Consider the following 14,715-nt stretch of genomic DNA (forward strand, 5'->3'; position numbering starts at 1 on the left):
ATGATGAAAAGTCAGAAATTGTGAGCAACGTTATTAATTTTTATTACTTCATAAAATATACACAAATACTGTAAATAAAGAGTGTTTAAGAACTGTACATGATATCAGTACACAATACATAAAGTGAAATCCCCCCAAATAGGCTCATTCTCCATACCATCCCCAACCCAACAGTTACAATGCCACTGGGTCATGGTGGCCTGTACAAAGGTAATTACACACAGTACACTGCTATTTACAAATCCCTGCAAATTGCATCAGTTAAGCTTTCTTCTTAATGACATTGTCAAGGTTTCTGGAAGTTAAAAAAAAAAAAAAAATCCAAAAGGTGACATCACACTATTGGCATTTTATTTTTGCAGGATACTGAAAGCCCTAAGTATTGAATAACGATGAAGGTGGACAGGCTTTGAACAACTGAGAAACAAAGGCATTCAAAAAACATAGAAGGTACGTCCAATAAATTACAGGATGATGAGTGACAGTTTAACATAAATACAGTTATTTAAAAAAAACTGCATACAAACTAAGACAAAGGGAATTTATTATTCTTTGCAGGGATTCACTGTATCACGCTTCCTTTCACACATACACAAAATGTTGGATGACCCAGCTGGCACAGCAACAGTAATCCATCCCACAATTTAGCATTTTAAATACCCAAACTTCAAATGCCTATTTCTGTTGTTAGTTTCCATTTTTCTACTTTACACTTTAAAACAAAAATTACCACATTTGGCTTTACATTGAAATAAAAAAATATTTACAGTGGAGTAAACAAACTTGGGTGTGGGAAAAAAAAAAAAAAAAAAAAAAAAAAGTATAGTTATAGTATATTACTGGATGCCCCCCCTCCCAGACCGCACCCTGAAATGTGATCCCAAATGTTGAAGGAGCCTGCCCCGTACCCCCTATTACCTTCAATAATAAAAGAATAAAAAAAGGTCATGTTAAGAACTATCATAAAAATTGCAGCCACTTTTTGTTAGCCAAAGTAGGCAGCTGTGGTCTCTGGTCGAATATAATCAGTTTGCTGAAAATTTCCTGAGGAGCTTCCCTCAAGACTTCAGAGTTCTGTCTTTATTTTTTTTAATTTTTTTTGTCATCTACCGTCATTCTTTACCATTTCCACTAACATTTTTAAAAGAAAAAAAGATTCAAAACAGGCAAGTAAGGGGTGGCGAAGACTTCCATGGCTACGTTTTGAGGGGCAGCAAGTAATCACAAAAGGGATGAAGGACAAGCAATCACCAAATGCTACTTCACCAGAAACATTACAGCAGCTAAAAACATCACTTACTATTCCTTTTTCAAAGTTACTCTTCATTTTGCCTTCTATCACCTGACCTACATGTCTCCATTTATTTATATTTATTTAAGAGGTTATTAAAAACAAACAGTAAAGGGGACCTATTATGCTTCATTTTCTTCCATAGTCTGTATGTAGTTTCCCTGTATAAGTAATCCATGAGCTAAATGTTTTGGCTTCAGACTGCTCTGAATGCCCAATTTCAGACAGTTTCTCTCTAGTCTTGGCTCTTTGTGATGTCATAGAGAGGGCATATCCTAATAAAGTTGTTATGTTTGGCAGAAACAGAAAAGTTGACTTAGAGGGGGAAGCCGTTCAGGGAAGAGATGAACAAAGAGGCTGCAAGACCCAGTGTAAGACAAACATGGATTATTATAAACTGTGAATCATGCAAAGCTACTTCTATTAGTAGGCTCAAAGAATTCAAATATGGAGCAGGAAACGAGCATAAGAGGCCCCCTTTAAGAACAGGAGAGTACTCCAATGTCATTATGAAAATCAAAAGATGTTTTTGCTGTGTCTAAATTGAAAAATACATTTTTTGGGGGGGAAATAATGTCAGCTTATAATCAACCTTTGATTAAACACATGCATGTCCCGGATACCCTTCTGCTCCTTTGATGCCAACAGTTCTTCACATTTTTCAGAATGCTGAGGGAATGTTTTGAGGAAGAGGAGGGCAGGTATGAGCAACTGTCAAGGTGCAGCTTTGTCATTTGTATTGTGGTAGTGATAATCCAGGGTTCAGTAAAGAAAGTTCATGGAGAAGGAAGGAAGAAGCAGAAAAAAAAAAAAGTAAAAAAAAATAAAATAAAAAAAATTGCTGGATACCTTCGTGTATTTTCCTGGATCCTGAAAGAGTTACAGTCCTTTTCCAAAGACCCATGTGTCCATTTGCAATCATCTTTTCTTAGAACAAAGTAAGAATGAAGGAAAATAAACTGTAGCAACAACTATACCTTGAAGCCCTGAAACAAGAGATGTATTGTCATTAAAGAAGAAATTTACAGATAAATAGCAAATATTTAAAAAAACTAAACAAAACAAAAACCACGCTACACCTCACCTGTCAGTTTTACTTGCATGCAGAGCTGGAAAATTCTATTTTCCCATGTGCTCAAATGGCACGCTGACCTGCAGAGGACAGTACAGATTCAAGATAAAGAGTCAGCAATTACAGCTCTCTTTCTCTTTCTCTCTCACACACACACACACACACACACACACACACACACACACACACACACACACACACACACACACACACACACACACACACACACACACACACACACACACACACACACACACGACAAAATTATCCCACACTGAATCATGTCCTAACCCCATTAGATACAGTTCAAACAACACTGATAACTTTGCAAGCTAATTACAATGTTAATGCTTTCGTATTTTTTTAAAATCTCGTTCTGTCCTTGCTGTTCTTCTTCGTTAGTATTGAGTGCAGTCTTGGCAGACAGTATAGGCGATACTACACCATAGCGTCCTGTAGTGTATTGCAGTTACAAAAACATATATGGGCGAATCGTTGCAGCCCTACATACCATGTATTAATTTATCCTCTCCCAATTACATCAGTCATCTATCTGCCTGTCCTACCCCCAAAGTCTAACCTTCTGTCACCCTTGTATGCCGTTTTTTCTTCTGTTAAGTAGGAGGGGCTAAAATGTCTCTCTCAATGTCGAAGTTTGGCGACTCCAGTTTAGACGAATCAATGCTGTACAAAGTGGCATTATATATATTATTTAAATAATCAGGCCTGAGTCAAAAGCTCAAGCTTCAGACTACTTTAAACACTCTGCTATCTACTCTTAGAGGTTTATGATGCCAGAGCTAAGCCTAAAAGAAGAAATCTTTAACCGAACGGAACTAAAATGGCTAATTACAGACTGTGGATGAACACAGATGTTGCAAAAAGTCCCAGTATAAGAATCAAACAAAGCTACTTTAGTAGGGCTCAAGAATAAAAATGTAGAGGTAAAAAAACAAGCAAAACAAATTATTATCATCACCAGCCTTGTGGGTTACCTGATCAACCCCAGGGCCTTTTCTCACCTGTGACGTAGAAATTCTCGATTGGTCGTGGCGGGCTGTGAGGTCAGAGGATGATACGTTGGCAGGAGCACCACGGTGGAGCCGCATGCTCACCTTCCTCTCTCGCTCTGCACGAGAAATTGCACGTGGTGACGTGTTACCTAAAACACAATAAAAAAAAAACGCCTAGATTAGATAAAAATATTCAAGAAAAAAGAAAAATACTCCGGTGTCCGTCTTATTCTGTTTCCTCTTTTTTTCTTGTAATGCAGCAGTTGGCTGAAAACTCACCAGACTGCTGGACCCGAGAGGCAGGGTTAGAAATGGCTTGCTCAGGGCCGTTCCTGACTCTGTTGGGAGCTCCAGGATTTGGACCTGGAGGGAGGCCTCGTGATGCAGACCCCCTAGGGACTCCTCCGATCCGCTCATCTCTCTCATCCGCAGTCCTCCTCTCCCTATCCCCATCCTCAGCTGTCCGACTGGCACCCTTTTAGATGAGATAAGCCACATTCAAGCCTAACTACTGACAGGTAGCCGTATTATAATGTGGTGAAAATACAAATCAAAGTTCAAGTTAGAAACTGTAGATATAAACTTACAAATTTGAGCATGTTCCAGTCAAAGACATAATCGTAAGAGAAGCCCTGTCGGTGGAACAGATTCCTGAAGAGCTGTCGAAGGTAGGAGTAGTCTGGTTTGTCATCAAAACGGAGTGAGCGGCAAAAGTTCAGGTATGTGGAGAACTCAGCTGTAAGAGGGTAAATAAAAATAATGAGAGTAGAACAGAAAGTTCACTGTAGCGGTAAACTTTGTGTGATTAGATAATTGTTAGCATTCAATTTCATACTGAGAAAATACAATACAACATCTTAAAATAATTTCAGAGGTATGTGTAGTACGCAGAGGCGCCCTGTGAGCCTCACTTACATGGGTATCCTTTGCAAAGAACTTCAATGGGTGTGGACATTTTCTTCTCGCTGATCCGTTCATATTTCTGTCTCTTTGTGGCAGCCTTGAGGCCCTGCCACGGGAGTGACCCCAGGTTGAAGTACATGAGGACGTAGCCAAGAGACTCCAGGTCATCACGTCTGGACTGCTCTGTAGACAGAACGCATGAGAGAGAGGGAGAAAGATCATTAGTCATCATAACAATCATTACAAAAAGGCCTGTAAATTTGTTTAAAGAGCATCAGAATGAAATTACAAAGCAACGGGAACCCTTCCCCCCTATCCCCACAGTCCCAGATAACTCTTCCTTCTTTACAGCCTGTATATATATCAGATACAGTGATGATAAAACGATGCCGCAGCGAAGAGGCACATCCAAAATTAAATGGCTGAATAAGAGGGACTTTTCACTAAACAGAAAACAGAGCTAGAGTCAGTAAATTTCTACACAGAAGAAATATTAAGCACAAGGAAGAACTTCAAACAACATAAATTTTTTTTGGGTGCTTTAACTCAATCATGTTACGATTTGGTAAAAGGGAAAAGATCATAGTAATTTGTAAGATTCCAAGTATTCCACAAATCCAGGTATGTGCTAGAGGGTTTAAAAAGAGATGAGTGCCATAGAGTGGCTCTAAAGAATCACATTTAAAGTAATGTTTAGATGAAATCTCTACATCTGCTGTGGAGCTGATGAGATTTCTTTGAGTCACAAGTCTAAGGCTACTGAGACCACATCTTCATTAACACAGTCACACCAGTTCAATGAAATGTAAACCTTATGACAGAGAGAGTGCACTTGCTGTCAGCTCCACTGTGGAGCCTGCCCACCTGCCTGCTGTGAGCTCTGTGGTCAGATGGAGGACACACACACACACACACACACACACACACACACACACACACACACACACACACACACACGCTCATGTTGTTGTTGGTTCGTTAGCCGGCCACGGAGAAGAGCATAGAATGAGCTGAAGTGAAACAGATGAAGAAAAAAAAAAAAATACTAAAGTGTGGACAGAGGACTCTTAAAGATTTTTTACTTTTTTTTTTTTGCGCCATTTTCCCGTTCCTGATCAACTCCACTGTCGCACCCCACTATACTCCTGCCCACTTGTCAACCAATCAACATTCGGTAGTCGCATACATCATCTGCTTTAAATGGCACGCAGTTAGGATCTTGGAGTGGTGCATGGCCGCACATCTCACATGGGTGAGAACCTCTCTCCCTTCTGTCTGACCAAAAAGTGTACGCAGATGAATATATTTACAAGGATAAACCCGTTTTAAGGTATATCGTCTCCATTGGTCATGATCACACAATTATTTCTATTTGCCCTCCATTAGGGTACAGGAAGCTGTTGAACAATAGGTATCGCCACTCAGACGATAGCACCAGATAGCTGGATAGCATAAAAATGGCCTGTATTTATATAGCGCTTTACTAGTCCCCAAGGACCCAAAGCGCTTTGCACATCCAGTCATCCACCCATTCACACACACTGGTGATGGCAAGCTACATTGTAGCCACAGCCCCCCTGGGGCGCACTGACAGAGGCGAGGCTGCCGGACACTGGCGCCACCGGGCCCTCTGACCACCACCAGTAGGCAACGGGTGAAGTGTCTTGCCCAAGGACACAACGACCGAGACTGTCCAAGCCGGGGCTCGAACCGGCAACCTTCCGATTACAAGGTGAACTCCCAACTCTTGAGCCACGATCGCCCCGTAGCATAAGGGAGAAGTTGTTAAACTGCAAACAAGGACTTTGTTGAAAACTTTTTACAATGAACACTGTCCAAAGTCTCAAGTTTTCAAACTATTGCACAGCTCCTGTGTATCTATGCATCTCTGAGCTTCTGTACTTGAGTATCATTAAAATAGTAGTGAAAATCAACATGATCATACTACAGCGGCTGCAGTGCAACATGCTAGGTTACAAAATCAGAATCAGAATACTTTATTGATCCCTGGGGGAAATTATTTTTTGTTACAGTGCTCCATTTTAAACCAACATTAAGACAAGACGGACAATACACTAACTAAGAATAGTACAATATATACATATATATACATACATACATACATACATACATACATAAGTCACTCATAAATAAATAGTTGGAAAAGAAACATGTGTAGTTGTAGCAACAAACAGTGTGTTAAGTGGATGCGTTGTACAGGGAGATGGCCACAGGCAGGAATGATTTCCTGTGTCGTTCAGTGGTGCTTTTCGGTAATCTCAGTCTCTCACTGAACGTGCTCCTGTGACTGACCAGCATGTCATGGAGTGGGTGGGAGGTGTTATCCAACATTGTCTTTATCTTGGACAGCATCCGCCTCTCCGACACCACCTTGAGGGAGTCCAGCTCCATCCCCACAACATTGCTGGCCTTACGGATCAGTTTATTAAGTCTGTTGGCATCTGCGACCCTCAGCCTGCTCCCCCAGCATGCAACAGCATAGAGGATCGCACTGGCCACAACAGACTCATAGAAAATCCTCAGCATTTTCTGGCAGATGTTGAAGGACCTCAGTCGCCTCAAAAAATAGAGACGACTCTGGCCCTTCCTGTAAAGTGCTGTGGTGTTTTTAGCCCAGTCCAGTTTATTGTCAATGTGTACTCCAAGGTATTTATAGTCCTCCACAATGTCAACACTGACCCCCTGAATTGAAACAGGGGTCAAGTGTTTCCTGGTCTTCCTGAAGTCCACGATCAGTTCCTTGGTCTTTGCCACGTTGAGCTGCAGATGATTCTGCTCACACCACGTGACAAAGGAGTCGACCACAGCCCGGTAGTCTGTCTCATCATCCCTGCTGATGCATCCAACCACCGCAGAGTCATCAGAAAACTTCTGAAGATGGCAGGTCTCTGTGCAGTGGCTGAAGTCTGTGGTGTAGAGGGTGAAGAGGAAGGGGGAGAGGACAGTCCCCTGTGGTGCCCCTGTGTTGCTGATCACCTTGTCAGACACACACTGTGGGAGACGTACATATTGTGGTCTTCCTGTCAGGTAATCAACAATCCAGGACACCAGAGAAGCATCCACCTGCATCGCTGCTAACTTATCACCCAGGAGGGTCGGCCTGATGGTGTTGAAAGCACTGGAAAAGTCAAAAAACATGACCCTCACAGTGCTCGCCGGCTGGTCCAGATGGGTGTAGACACGATTGAGCAGGTAGATGATGGCGTCCTCAGTTCCGAGACGAGGCTGATAAGCGAACTGAAGGGGATCCAGGTGTGGTCTTACTATGGGTCGCAGCTGGTCCAGGATGAGCCTTTCCAGGGTCTTCATGATGTGGGAGGTCAGTGCCACGGGCCTGTAATCCTGGGGGCCACTGGGACGTGGCGTCTTTGGTACAGGGACGAGGCATGATGTCTTCCACATCACCGGGACCCTCTGCAGACTCAGACTCAGCATAAACAGTTTATGAAAGACTCCACACAGCTGGGGGGCACAGGTCTTGAGGACAAGGGGACTCACTCCGTCTGGTCCAGCAGACTTGCCTGAGTGAAGTCTCCTCATTTGCATCTCAACCTGGTATTGAGTGAAGGTGATGGGTGGGGGAGGGGTGTCAGGAATCTCACAGGAGGCAACATGTGAAGAGAGAGGCTGGCACAGTGGTGTGGCTCTGGATTCCAGGCTGACTACAGGTGAGGTTGTGGGGGTAGGAGCAGACACTGTGGTGTCGAATCTATTGAAAAACAGATTCAACTCATTGGCTCTATTCTCACCTCCCTCAGCTCCCCTGCTGTTGGTTGGCCTGAATCCAGTGATGGTCTTCATGCCCCTCCACACCTCTCTCTTGCTGTTCTGCTGGAGTTTCCACTCCAGCTTCCTCCTGTAATTGTCCTTAGCCTCTCTGATCTTGTCCTTTAGTAACACCTGGATCTTCCTCACCTCCTCTTTGTTGCCCCCTCTGAAAGCCCTCTTCTTGTTGTTGAGGAGGGCTTTGATGTCCTTAGTCACCCACAGCTTGTTATTTGGGTAACAATGAACAGTCTGAGCTGGAACAATGGAGTCGGTGCAGAAAGTTATGTAGTCTGTGATACACTCAGTAAGCCCATTGATGTCCTCGGCATGAGGCTCACAGAGTGTTTCCCAGTCGGTCACCTCGAAACAGCCCTGTAGTTCTGCTAAGGCCTCCTCTGACCACCTCCTGACAGTCCTGGTGGTCACAGGTTCCCTCCTCACAATTGGCACATAGCGGGGGGTGAGGTGAATCAGGTTATGATCTGACCTACCAAGTGGGGGGAGGGAGGAGGAGCTGTATGCATCCTTGACGTTAGCATACAGTAAGTCTAAAGTTTTCTCTCCCCTGGTGGGACAGTCCACATATTGTTTGAATGTTGGTAGTGTATTGTCCAGTGATACATGGTTGAAGTCACCCGAGATCACAATAAAGGCACTCGGGTGCTGAGTCTGTAGCCGAGCTATGGCAGAGTGGATAGTGTCACATGCAGCTGTGGGGTTAGCAGAGGGGGGTACATAAACAGCCACCAAGATGACGTGAGAGAATTCCCTGGGTAAATAATACGGCCTGAGTCCAACAGCACACAGTTCAGTGTCCGGGCAACAAATCCTTTCTTTGATTGTTATGTTGGCAGGGTTACACCACCGGTTGTTAACTAAAACAGCAAGCCCACCTCCTTTCCGCTTACCGCTAGCGATGCTGTCCCTGTCCGCCCGAACAGTGTGGAAGCCTTCCACGGAAGCATTCTCATCGGGAATGTCCTGGTGCATCCATGATTCGGTGAAACACATCAGGCTACACTCTCGGTATTCCCTCTGACTCCGTACCAGTGCTGAGAGCTCGTCGATTTTAATTGCCAACGATCGCACATTACCCATCACGATAGACGGCAGACACGGTTTAAACCTCCTCCTCGCTTCGAGCCTCCGCTGTCTCACAGTCACCTTTTTTCTTCTCTTCTGTCCTTGACCTCTGCATCCCCGATGTGTTTTCCTCCAAATTTCAGCTGGTACTTCTGCGGGCCTGGCCAGCGAACCGGCCGGCATCAGGGCGATCAGCTGATCTCTGGAGTAAACAGTCCGTGCGTGTAGGAGATGTGCCGCGGTCCCGTTCCTTGATAAAAGTAACAGTTCCACGGCCACCAGAAGAACAAAAACTCTCTCAATCCACATGATTGAGTAAGAGATAGAAAACGGAGGAAAATACAAGTCAGGAAAAAAAAGAATACGTAGAAAAAAAAAGCTAAACTAAGAGAAAAGCAGGAGCGACTGTAACAGGCTGCACGCTGGTTGGCGCATGCGCACTAAGTACTCGAGAGGTGCACGACCACAAACACTGTGGGGCCACAGCGAGCATAAGAACAACATTACAGAGAGACTGTATCAGTTTAAATCATATAACTGATTATTTTAAAAGGAAAGATCTGGTGCATCAGAAAATCTCTGAACTTGAACTAACATGGCACCTTAATACAGTTCTTTCTGCTTAAGGGAAGCTCTCTCTACTATATCAGTAAGAAACATTAATCACAATACAGAGCTGTAAGATAAATGCTTCAGATTATGTCTAAATAACTCAATAACAGCAGTACTCTGCAAAATTTAACACCATGGTTTCATATCCAACACACCAAAGCCTTCATTAAAATGCAGGCAAATTAGGCTCACGTGTCTCCTCCAAGTCTTACCGATCCCAAGATGTGTGTTGATGGAGGCATAGCGCGCTGTGCCCGTCAGGTTCTTGTTCTCCCGGTAAGGAATGTGCTGGTGTGTGCGGGCATCACGGTACTTCTTGGCCAGCCCAAAGTCAATGATGTACACCAAGTTGCCTTTCTTGCCGAGTCCCATCAGGAAGTTGTCAGGCTTTACATCTCGATGGATGAAGTTCTTGGAATGGATGTACTCAATGCGACTTATCTGGAGAGGAAAGGTGGGAGAGTGGTGAAACAATGTTAGCAGCACAAAAAGCCTCTAGGTAAAAACAAAGGTTACAATGGGACATGACAAGTCATCTTATATTTTACATCCCATGAGTTCAGCACTGCCCCTGTGGAGTTTCCCCGACTCAGAAAAACAGTTATTGTCACATGACCATTTCTTTTCTGAGTATATACTATCAAAACACTATATAAATATGCAAAAACAAAAAGTTCTGGAATCCAAAAATTTCACAATTTGTGGTTGTTATGAATGTGTCATAACAACCAGCGTGAGACTGCATATCACCTTCCGGCTGTCCTTTACACTTTATGACTTCCTGCCCAGCATATGCAATTAATATCTATTAACTGAAGCTACTGGTGTAAATGATCTCCACAACAGACTGAGCGTCACCACTTCCTGTGGAGTTTGTTTTTTGTTTTTTTAAAATCCCTGCAACCAGCAATGAAAGCTATGTAGACAAAATGTGTTCTCATCCCATCTAAAAAGCCAGCCATACCCTTAGTGCCCTCAATACATCTTGGCTTTCTCATTCCATTGATATGAAAACAAGGCAAAATGTGCCAGAGGATGTATAAAGAGAAGCTTCAGCTGGAACAAAAGGTGAGATCAGTTGTGCTTGAGAGAGAGCCACCAATAAAATCTAACATCTAGGCCAGCACAGTCTACAAAAAGGCCAATATTACAAAACACACATATCACAAAATTATCCCTGACTTTAACTGAAAGGTTCGTAGCATACCATCTGGTCAGCCAAAAGCAGGACAGTCTTTAGGCTGAATTTGCGGGAGCAAAAATTGAAGAGGTCCTCCAGACTAGGGCCGAGCAGCTCCATCACCATCACATTGTAGTCTCCCTCTGCGCCACACCACTTTATAGATGGAATGCCCACTAGTGAAGACACATCAAATCAGAACAAAGCCCCCGAATCGTGGCGCACACACTGCTGGTTGGACATTTATCGTCATCTTCACTTTACACATTTAGCAGATTTCATAGGATTTGCATCTCCTATGCCGTCTTGGCCAATAAATTCAAGAAGGAATGTGTTGAAAAATCTTGACAAGCATGTCCAAGCTCTAATTTCTTACCTCCTCCTTGCATCATCTTGTAGAACTTGCTTTCAATGTGCAGCTGTGGGTGTTTGGTCTTCACACATTCCAGCTTGATGGCTACCTCCTCACCAGTGGCGATGTTGGCACCTGAAGAGACACGTGCAGAAATACCCACAGCAGTCAAGACAATTGCACCTTTGCATGTACGAGGACCAAAGACGAATGAGCATAAAGGAAAATCTGAGTTCAGTCCCCGGATAAAGGAGGAAAAAAAAAGAAAAAAAAGGAATGGCACAGTTTGAAAAGAGAGGCTCTCCACACACTAATGTGGAAAGAACCTCACCGGGCAGAAAGCTGGGTAAAGCGTTTAAGAACTGAAGAAAAAAAAAAGAAAAAAGAAAGTGGATGCTTCAACTTACCGAGGTAAATGTCTCCAAAAGAACCACTCCCTATCTTTCGCCCGAGCCGGTACTTGTTCCCAACTCTCAGCTCCATGCTTCCAACTTGTCACTGTCACAGTGGGAAAACACAGATATTAAAATAAAGCAACAAACATACAAACTGAGCATCATCGCTCCTCTTTCACCACTTCAGCTATAACCATGACCATTTCCTGAACTTTCCCCTAAAGGCAGAAAGAGGGAATTTATCCTCAAGGGTCAGTCAACTGCTCACATGATGTGTACCGATCCCTCAGCACTCAAGTGTTCACATGTTTTTGAGACAGAATGTGGCCCAAACAGGGCCACTTGATCAGCAAACAGCTGTCTGGTGCCCAGAAATACAAGATCAGATTTGTAGGGCAGCTAGGGGTGAGAGAGAGGCGGCTGCAGTGAGATCAGCAAAAACATGGAAGGGAGGAGAAAGAAAAACAGGAAAAAAAAAAAAAGAAAAAAAAAAAAAAAAGAGAGAGAGAGAGAGAGAGAGGCCATGCACAAATGCCAGTTTCCACTTGGAAGTGGAGTGAACCAGAATCAACGGACTTGGCACACACGAGGAAATGAAACAGCTTTTTTGGGGGGGGGTTTTGTGTGTGTGTGTGTGTCGAGCTGATTTGCACGTGATGTCGGAGCAGGATCATCACTTATTTAGTGCTCGCTCCACCACGCCACATTGTGCAGCCATTGCAAAAGCAAGACTAAGCTCTCTGCCGTTCTGCGCTGGCACTGCCAAGCGAGTGAAGGCATGAGCAGCCAGCCACTGACTGGCTTTATCTATGTCAAGGCCCTCACACAATTCTGTGTGATGAACTCCACAAAGCGCTGCACAGACTTTATCAGCATGGACATTTCTACTGTCGCCACCCTTTAACACTACTGCAACAAAACATCCTATTACACTGACGCTCGTTTATAAAATGCTGTCGCTTTCGAGTTTCAACCCTCAACTTTCCAACCGAACGTTTGCAAAGCACAGAACGCCCTGCATCTTCTTCACCAATCCCTGTGTTGCATCTGCCAACTCAAGAACCTTTATAAAATCCCAACTTTAAATGACTCCACATATTAGTTTTGCTGGAACGCAGACACAAGCTCTAAAAAACACCCAGGAATCACCATCATGGATCAACTGAACCTTGCTTTTCATCAGCAGCAACTGCATCACAAAGGCCGTACATATCCTGATGAACTCTACCTGATGAGGACAGCCTGCTAGGAGATGTGATAGAGGCAGATGGATCTGGGTCATTAAAGAGTGAGAGTTCATGTCTCATGTGCTGCAGCCAGGTCTCCCGATTTAGGGAGGAACACTAACACAAGGTTACATCTAAAGGGTACAACGAAAGTGCCAATGGTTAATTACTTCATATAGGAACAGTGGCACAAGACGCTAAATATAAGACTCTACCCATATTATTTGAGATATTTTCTCATGAGCTACTAAAAGACTAAGACAGACTTTAGTACAGCAAATGCAGTTATTGCAGTAACGTGAAGAGTCTGTGATTTGAGGTTTCAAAGGTGCCTTGTGTGAAGTGAAGCAAGTGGAATTAGCCTGTCACACTGCACTGGAAAAAACACCATGTGCTATTACGGTAGTAATCGTCTACACGAGAGTGGATTGGTTAAGATGGTACAGTACACATCTGCTGGTTGGGGGGAGTCTTAGTGGTGACTGCTGAGACAGGATGTCCTGAGGATGTTGTACACTGTGGTTGAAAAATCACACACACAGACAATATATCACTAAAATGACCTCAATCTGAAGTTAAATTATCGTGCGTTTTCCGTACATGTAATCGTTTAGATGGATGTTTAAAAAAGTGCTATACTTGGAAATGATTATCGCTCTTTTAAAACAAACAAAACAAGTACTGTAACAGAGCCAAAAGATTTCACAATCACACGAAGAACAGAGCTAACGTTATGCCTCTCGCACACGGACAGCTGTCACTACTACACAAACAACTCGCGTGTTACAGACTCCACGCTGAATGCGTGTGTTAATATCGCCTAAAGTTGCAACAAAAATGTATGTTGTTGTTGTTTTTTTTATAACGGCAACGCTACATTTCTCTTTCCTGTTTGCAATTTGACAAGTAGCAAGCCAGTGGCGAATAGGCAAGAGCAACAAATCTGCCGTAGTTTCAGTTACGTTTTTTTTAAATTGCTAAGATTTACTGAGTATTTACTGAGTGTTTATTGAGTGTTTCTGTATAATTTGAGGACGTTTCGAGTAACGTTAGTGAAAAACATCAGCGCTAGGCTGCTACGTTAGTTAAGAGTTAGCTGCTAAGAGTAAGCTAGGATAAATACGTAAACGGAACCGTGATACGCGTAGCCCCGTTAATACTGTAAAAAATAAAATAAAGAAAGCTAATAATATTTAATATTATACTTCGTCACATTTTATATTATAACCGCACCCATGTATGTCACTGGACAAGCCTGTGCAGATCCCTACTACGCGCCCCCTCCCCCTCTCTTGGAAGCCGTGAATAGGAGCGTCTGATTCGGCCGAATCTGGCCCCTTTTCCCCCTTGGTTTCTCCGGTTCCCTGACCCAGCACTCACCCGATATTAGGTTCGTCCGAGAGCTGGGTTGGTGAAGGTTCTGATCCGATGGTTGTCAGTCGGACAAGAGCCCGGGTAGTGGAGGATGGAAGCGGATTCTGGTGGCTCTCATACCCCCAGCTCTTAGCTCAGTCGTCGACTGCACTCCCTGTTAATAGTCCCTGAGATGCTCCGGCAGTACGACGGCCGTTCTCCGCTCGAGTCTGTCTCCCCCTCTCGTTACTTAACGACGTGCGTGTTCACAGCGCAATGATGTCATTCCCTGAATGTCAGTGCACTGCCATTAAAGGAAAACGCCACATATAACGACTCCTATATCTGCAAATTTACCATTCACGAATAACTATCCAATACCATTATTACTGTCATTCGTTTTTAGTGTAAATAGTCAAGTGTGTGCATACTCCTGCATTAATAAT

At 43.6% G+C, this 14,715-nt stretch overlaps 1 protein-coding gene across 1 annotated transcript; it reads right to left on the minus strand.

Annotated features, from left to right (window-relative positions):
* Positions 1 to 18: 18 nt before the first annotated feature.
* LOC101485667 (casein kinase I) lies at positions 19 to 14,509 on the minus strand. Its single transcript, XM_004563065.5, has 11 exons — positions 14,297 to 14,509; positions 11,703 to 11,793; positions 11,320 to 11,430; positions 10,971 to 11,119; positions 9,976 to 10,204; positions 4,292 to 4,462; positions 3,964 to 4,112; positions 3,656 to 3,851; positions 3,386 to 3,525; positions 2,376 to 2,443; positions 19 to 2,277 (listed from the first exon to the last, which is right to left on the minus strand). The coding sequence occupies exons 2-10, from the start codon at positions 11,776 to 11,778 to the stop codon at positions 2,411 to 2,413; spliced, it is 1,254 nt and encodes a 417-aa protein (XP_004563122.1). The 5' UTR covers positions 11,779 to 11,793; positions 14,297 to 14,509; the 3' UTR covers positions 19 to 2,277; positions 2,376 to 2,410.
* Between the last annotated feature and the right edge of the window lie 206 nt (positions 14,510 to 14,715).

Source organism: Maylandia zebra, linkage group LG4 (genome assembly GCF_041146795.1).
Source record: "Maylandia zebra isolate NMK-2024a linkage group LG4, Mzebra_GT3a, whole genome shotgun sequence".
In the NCBI taxonomy this organism is placed as follows: Eukaryota; Metazoa; Chordata; class Actinopteri; order Cichliformes; family Cichlidae; genus Maylandia; species Maylandia zebra.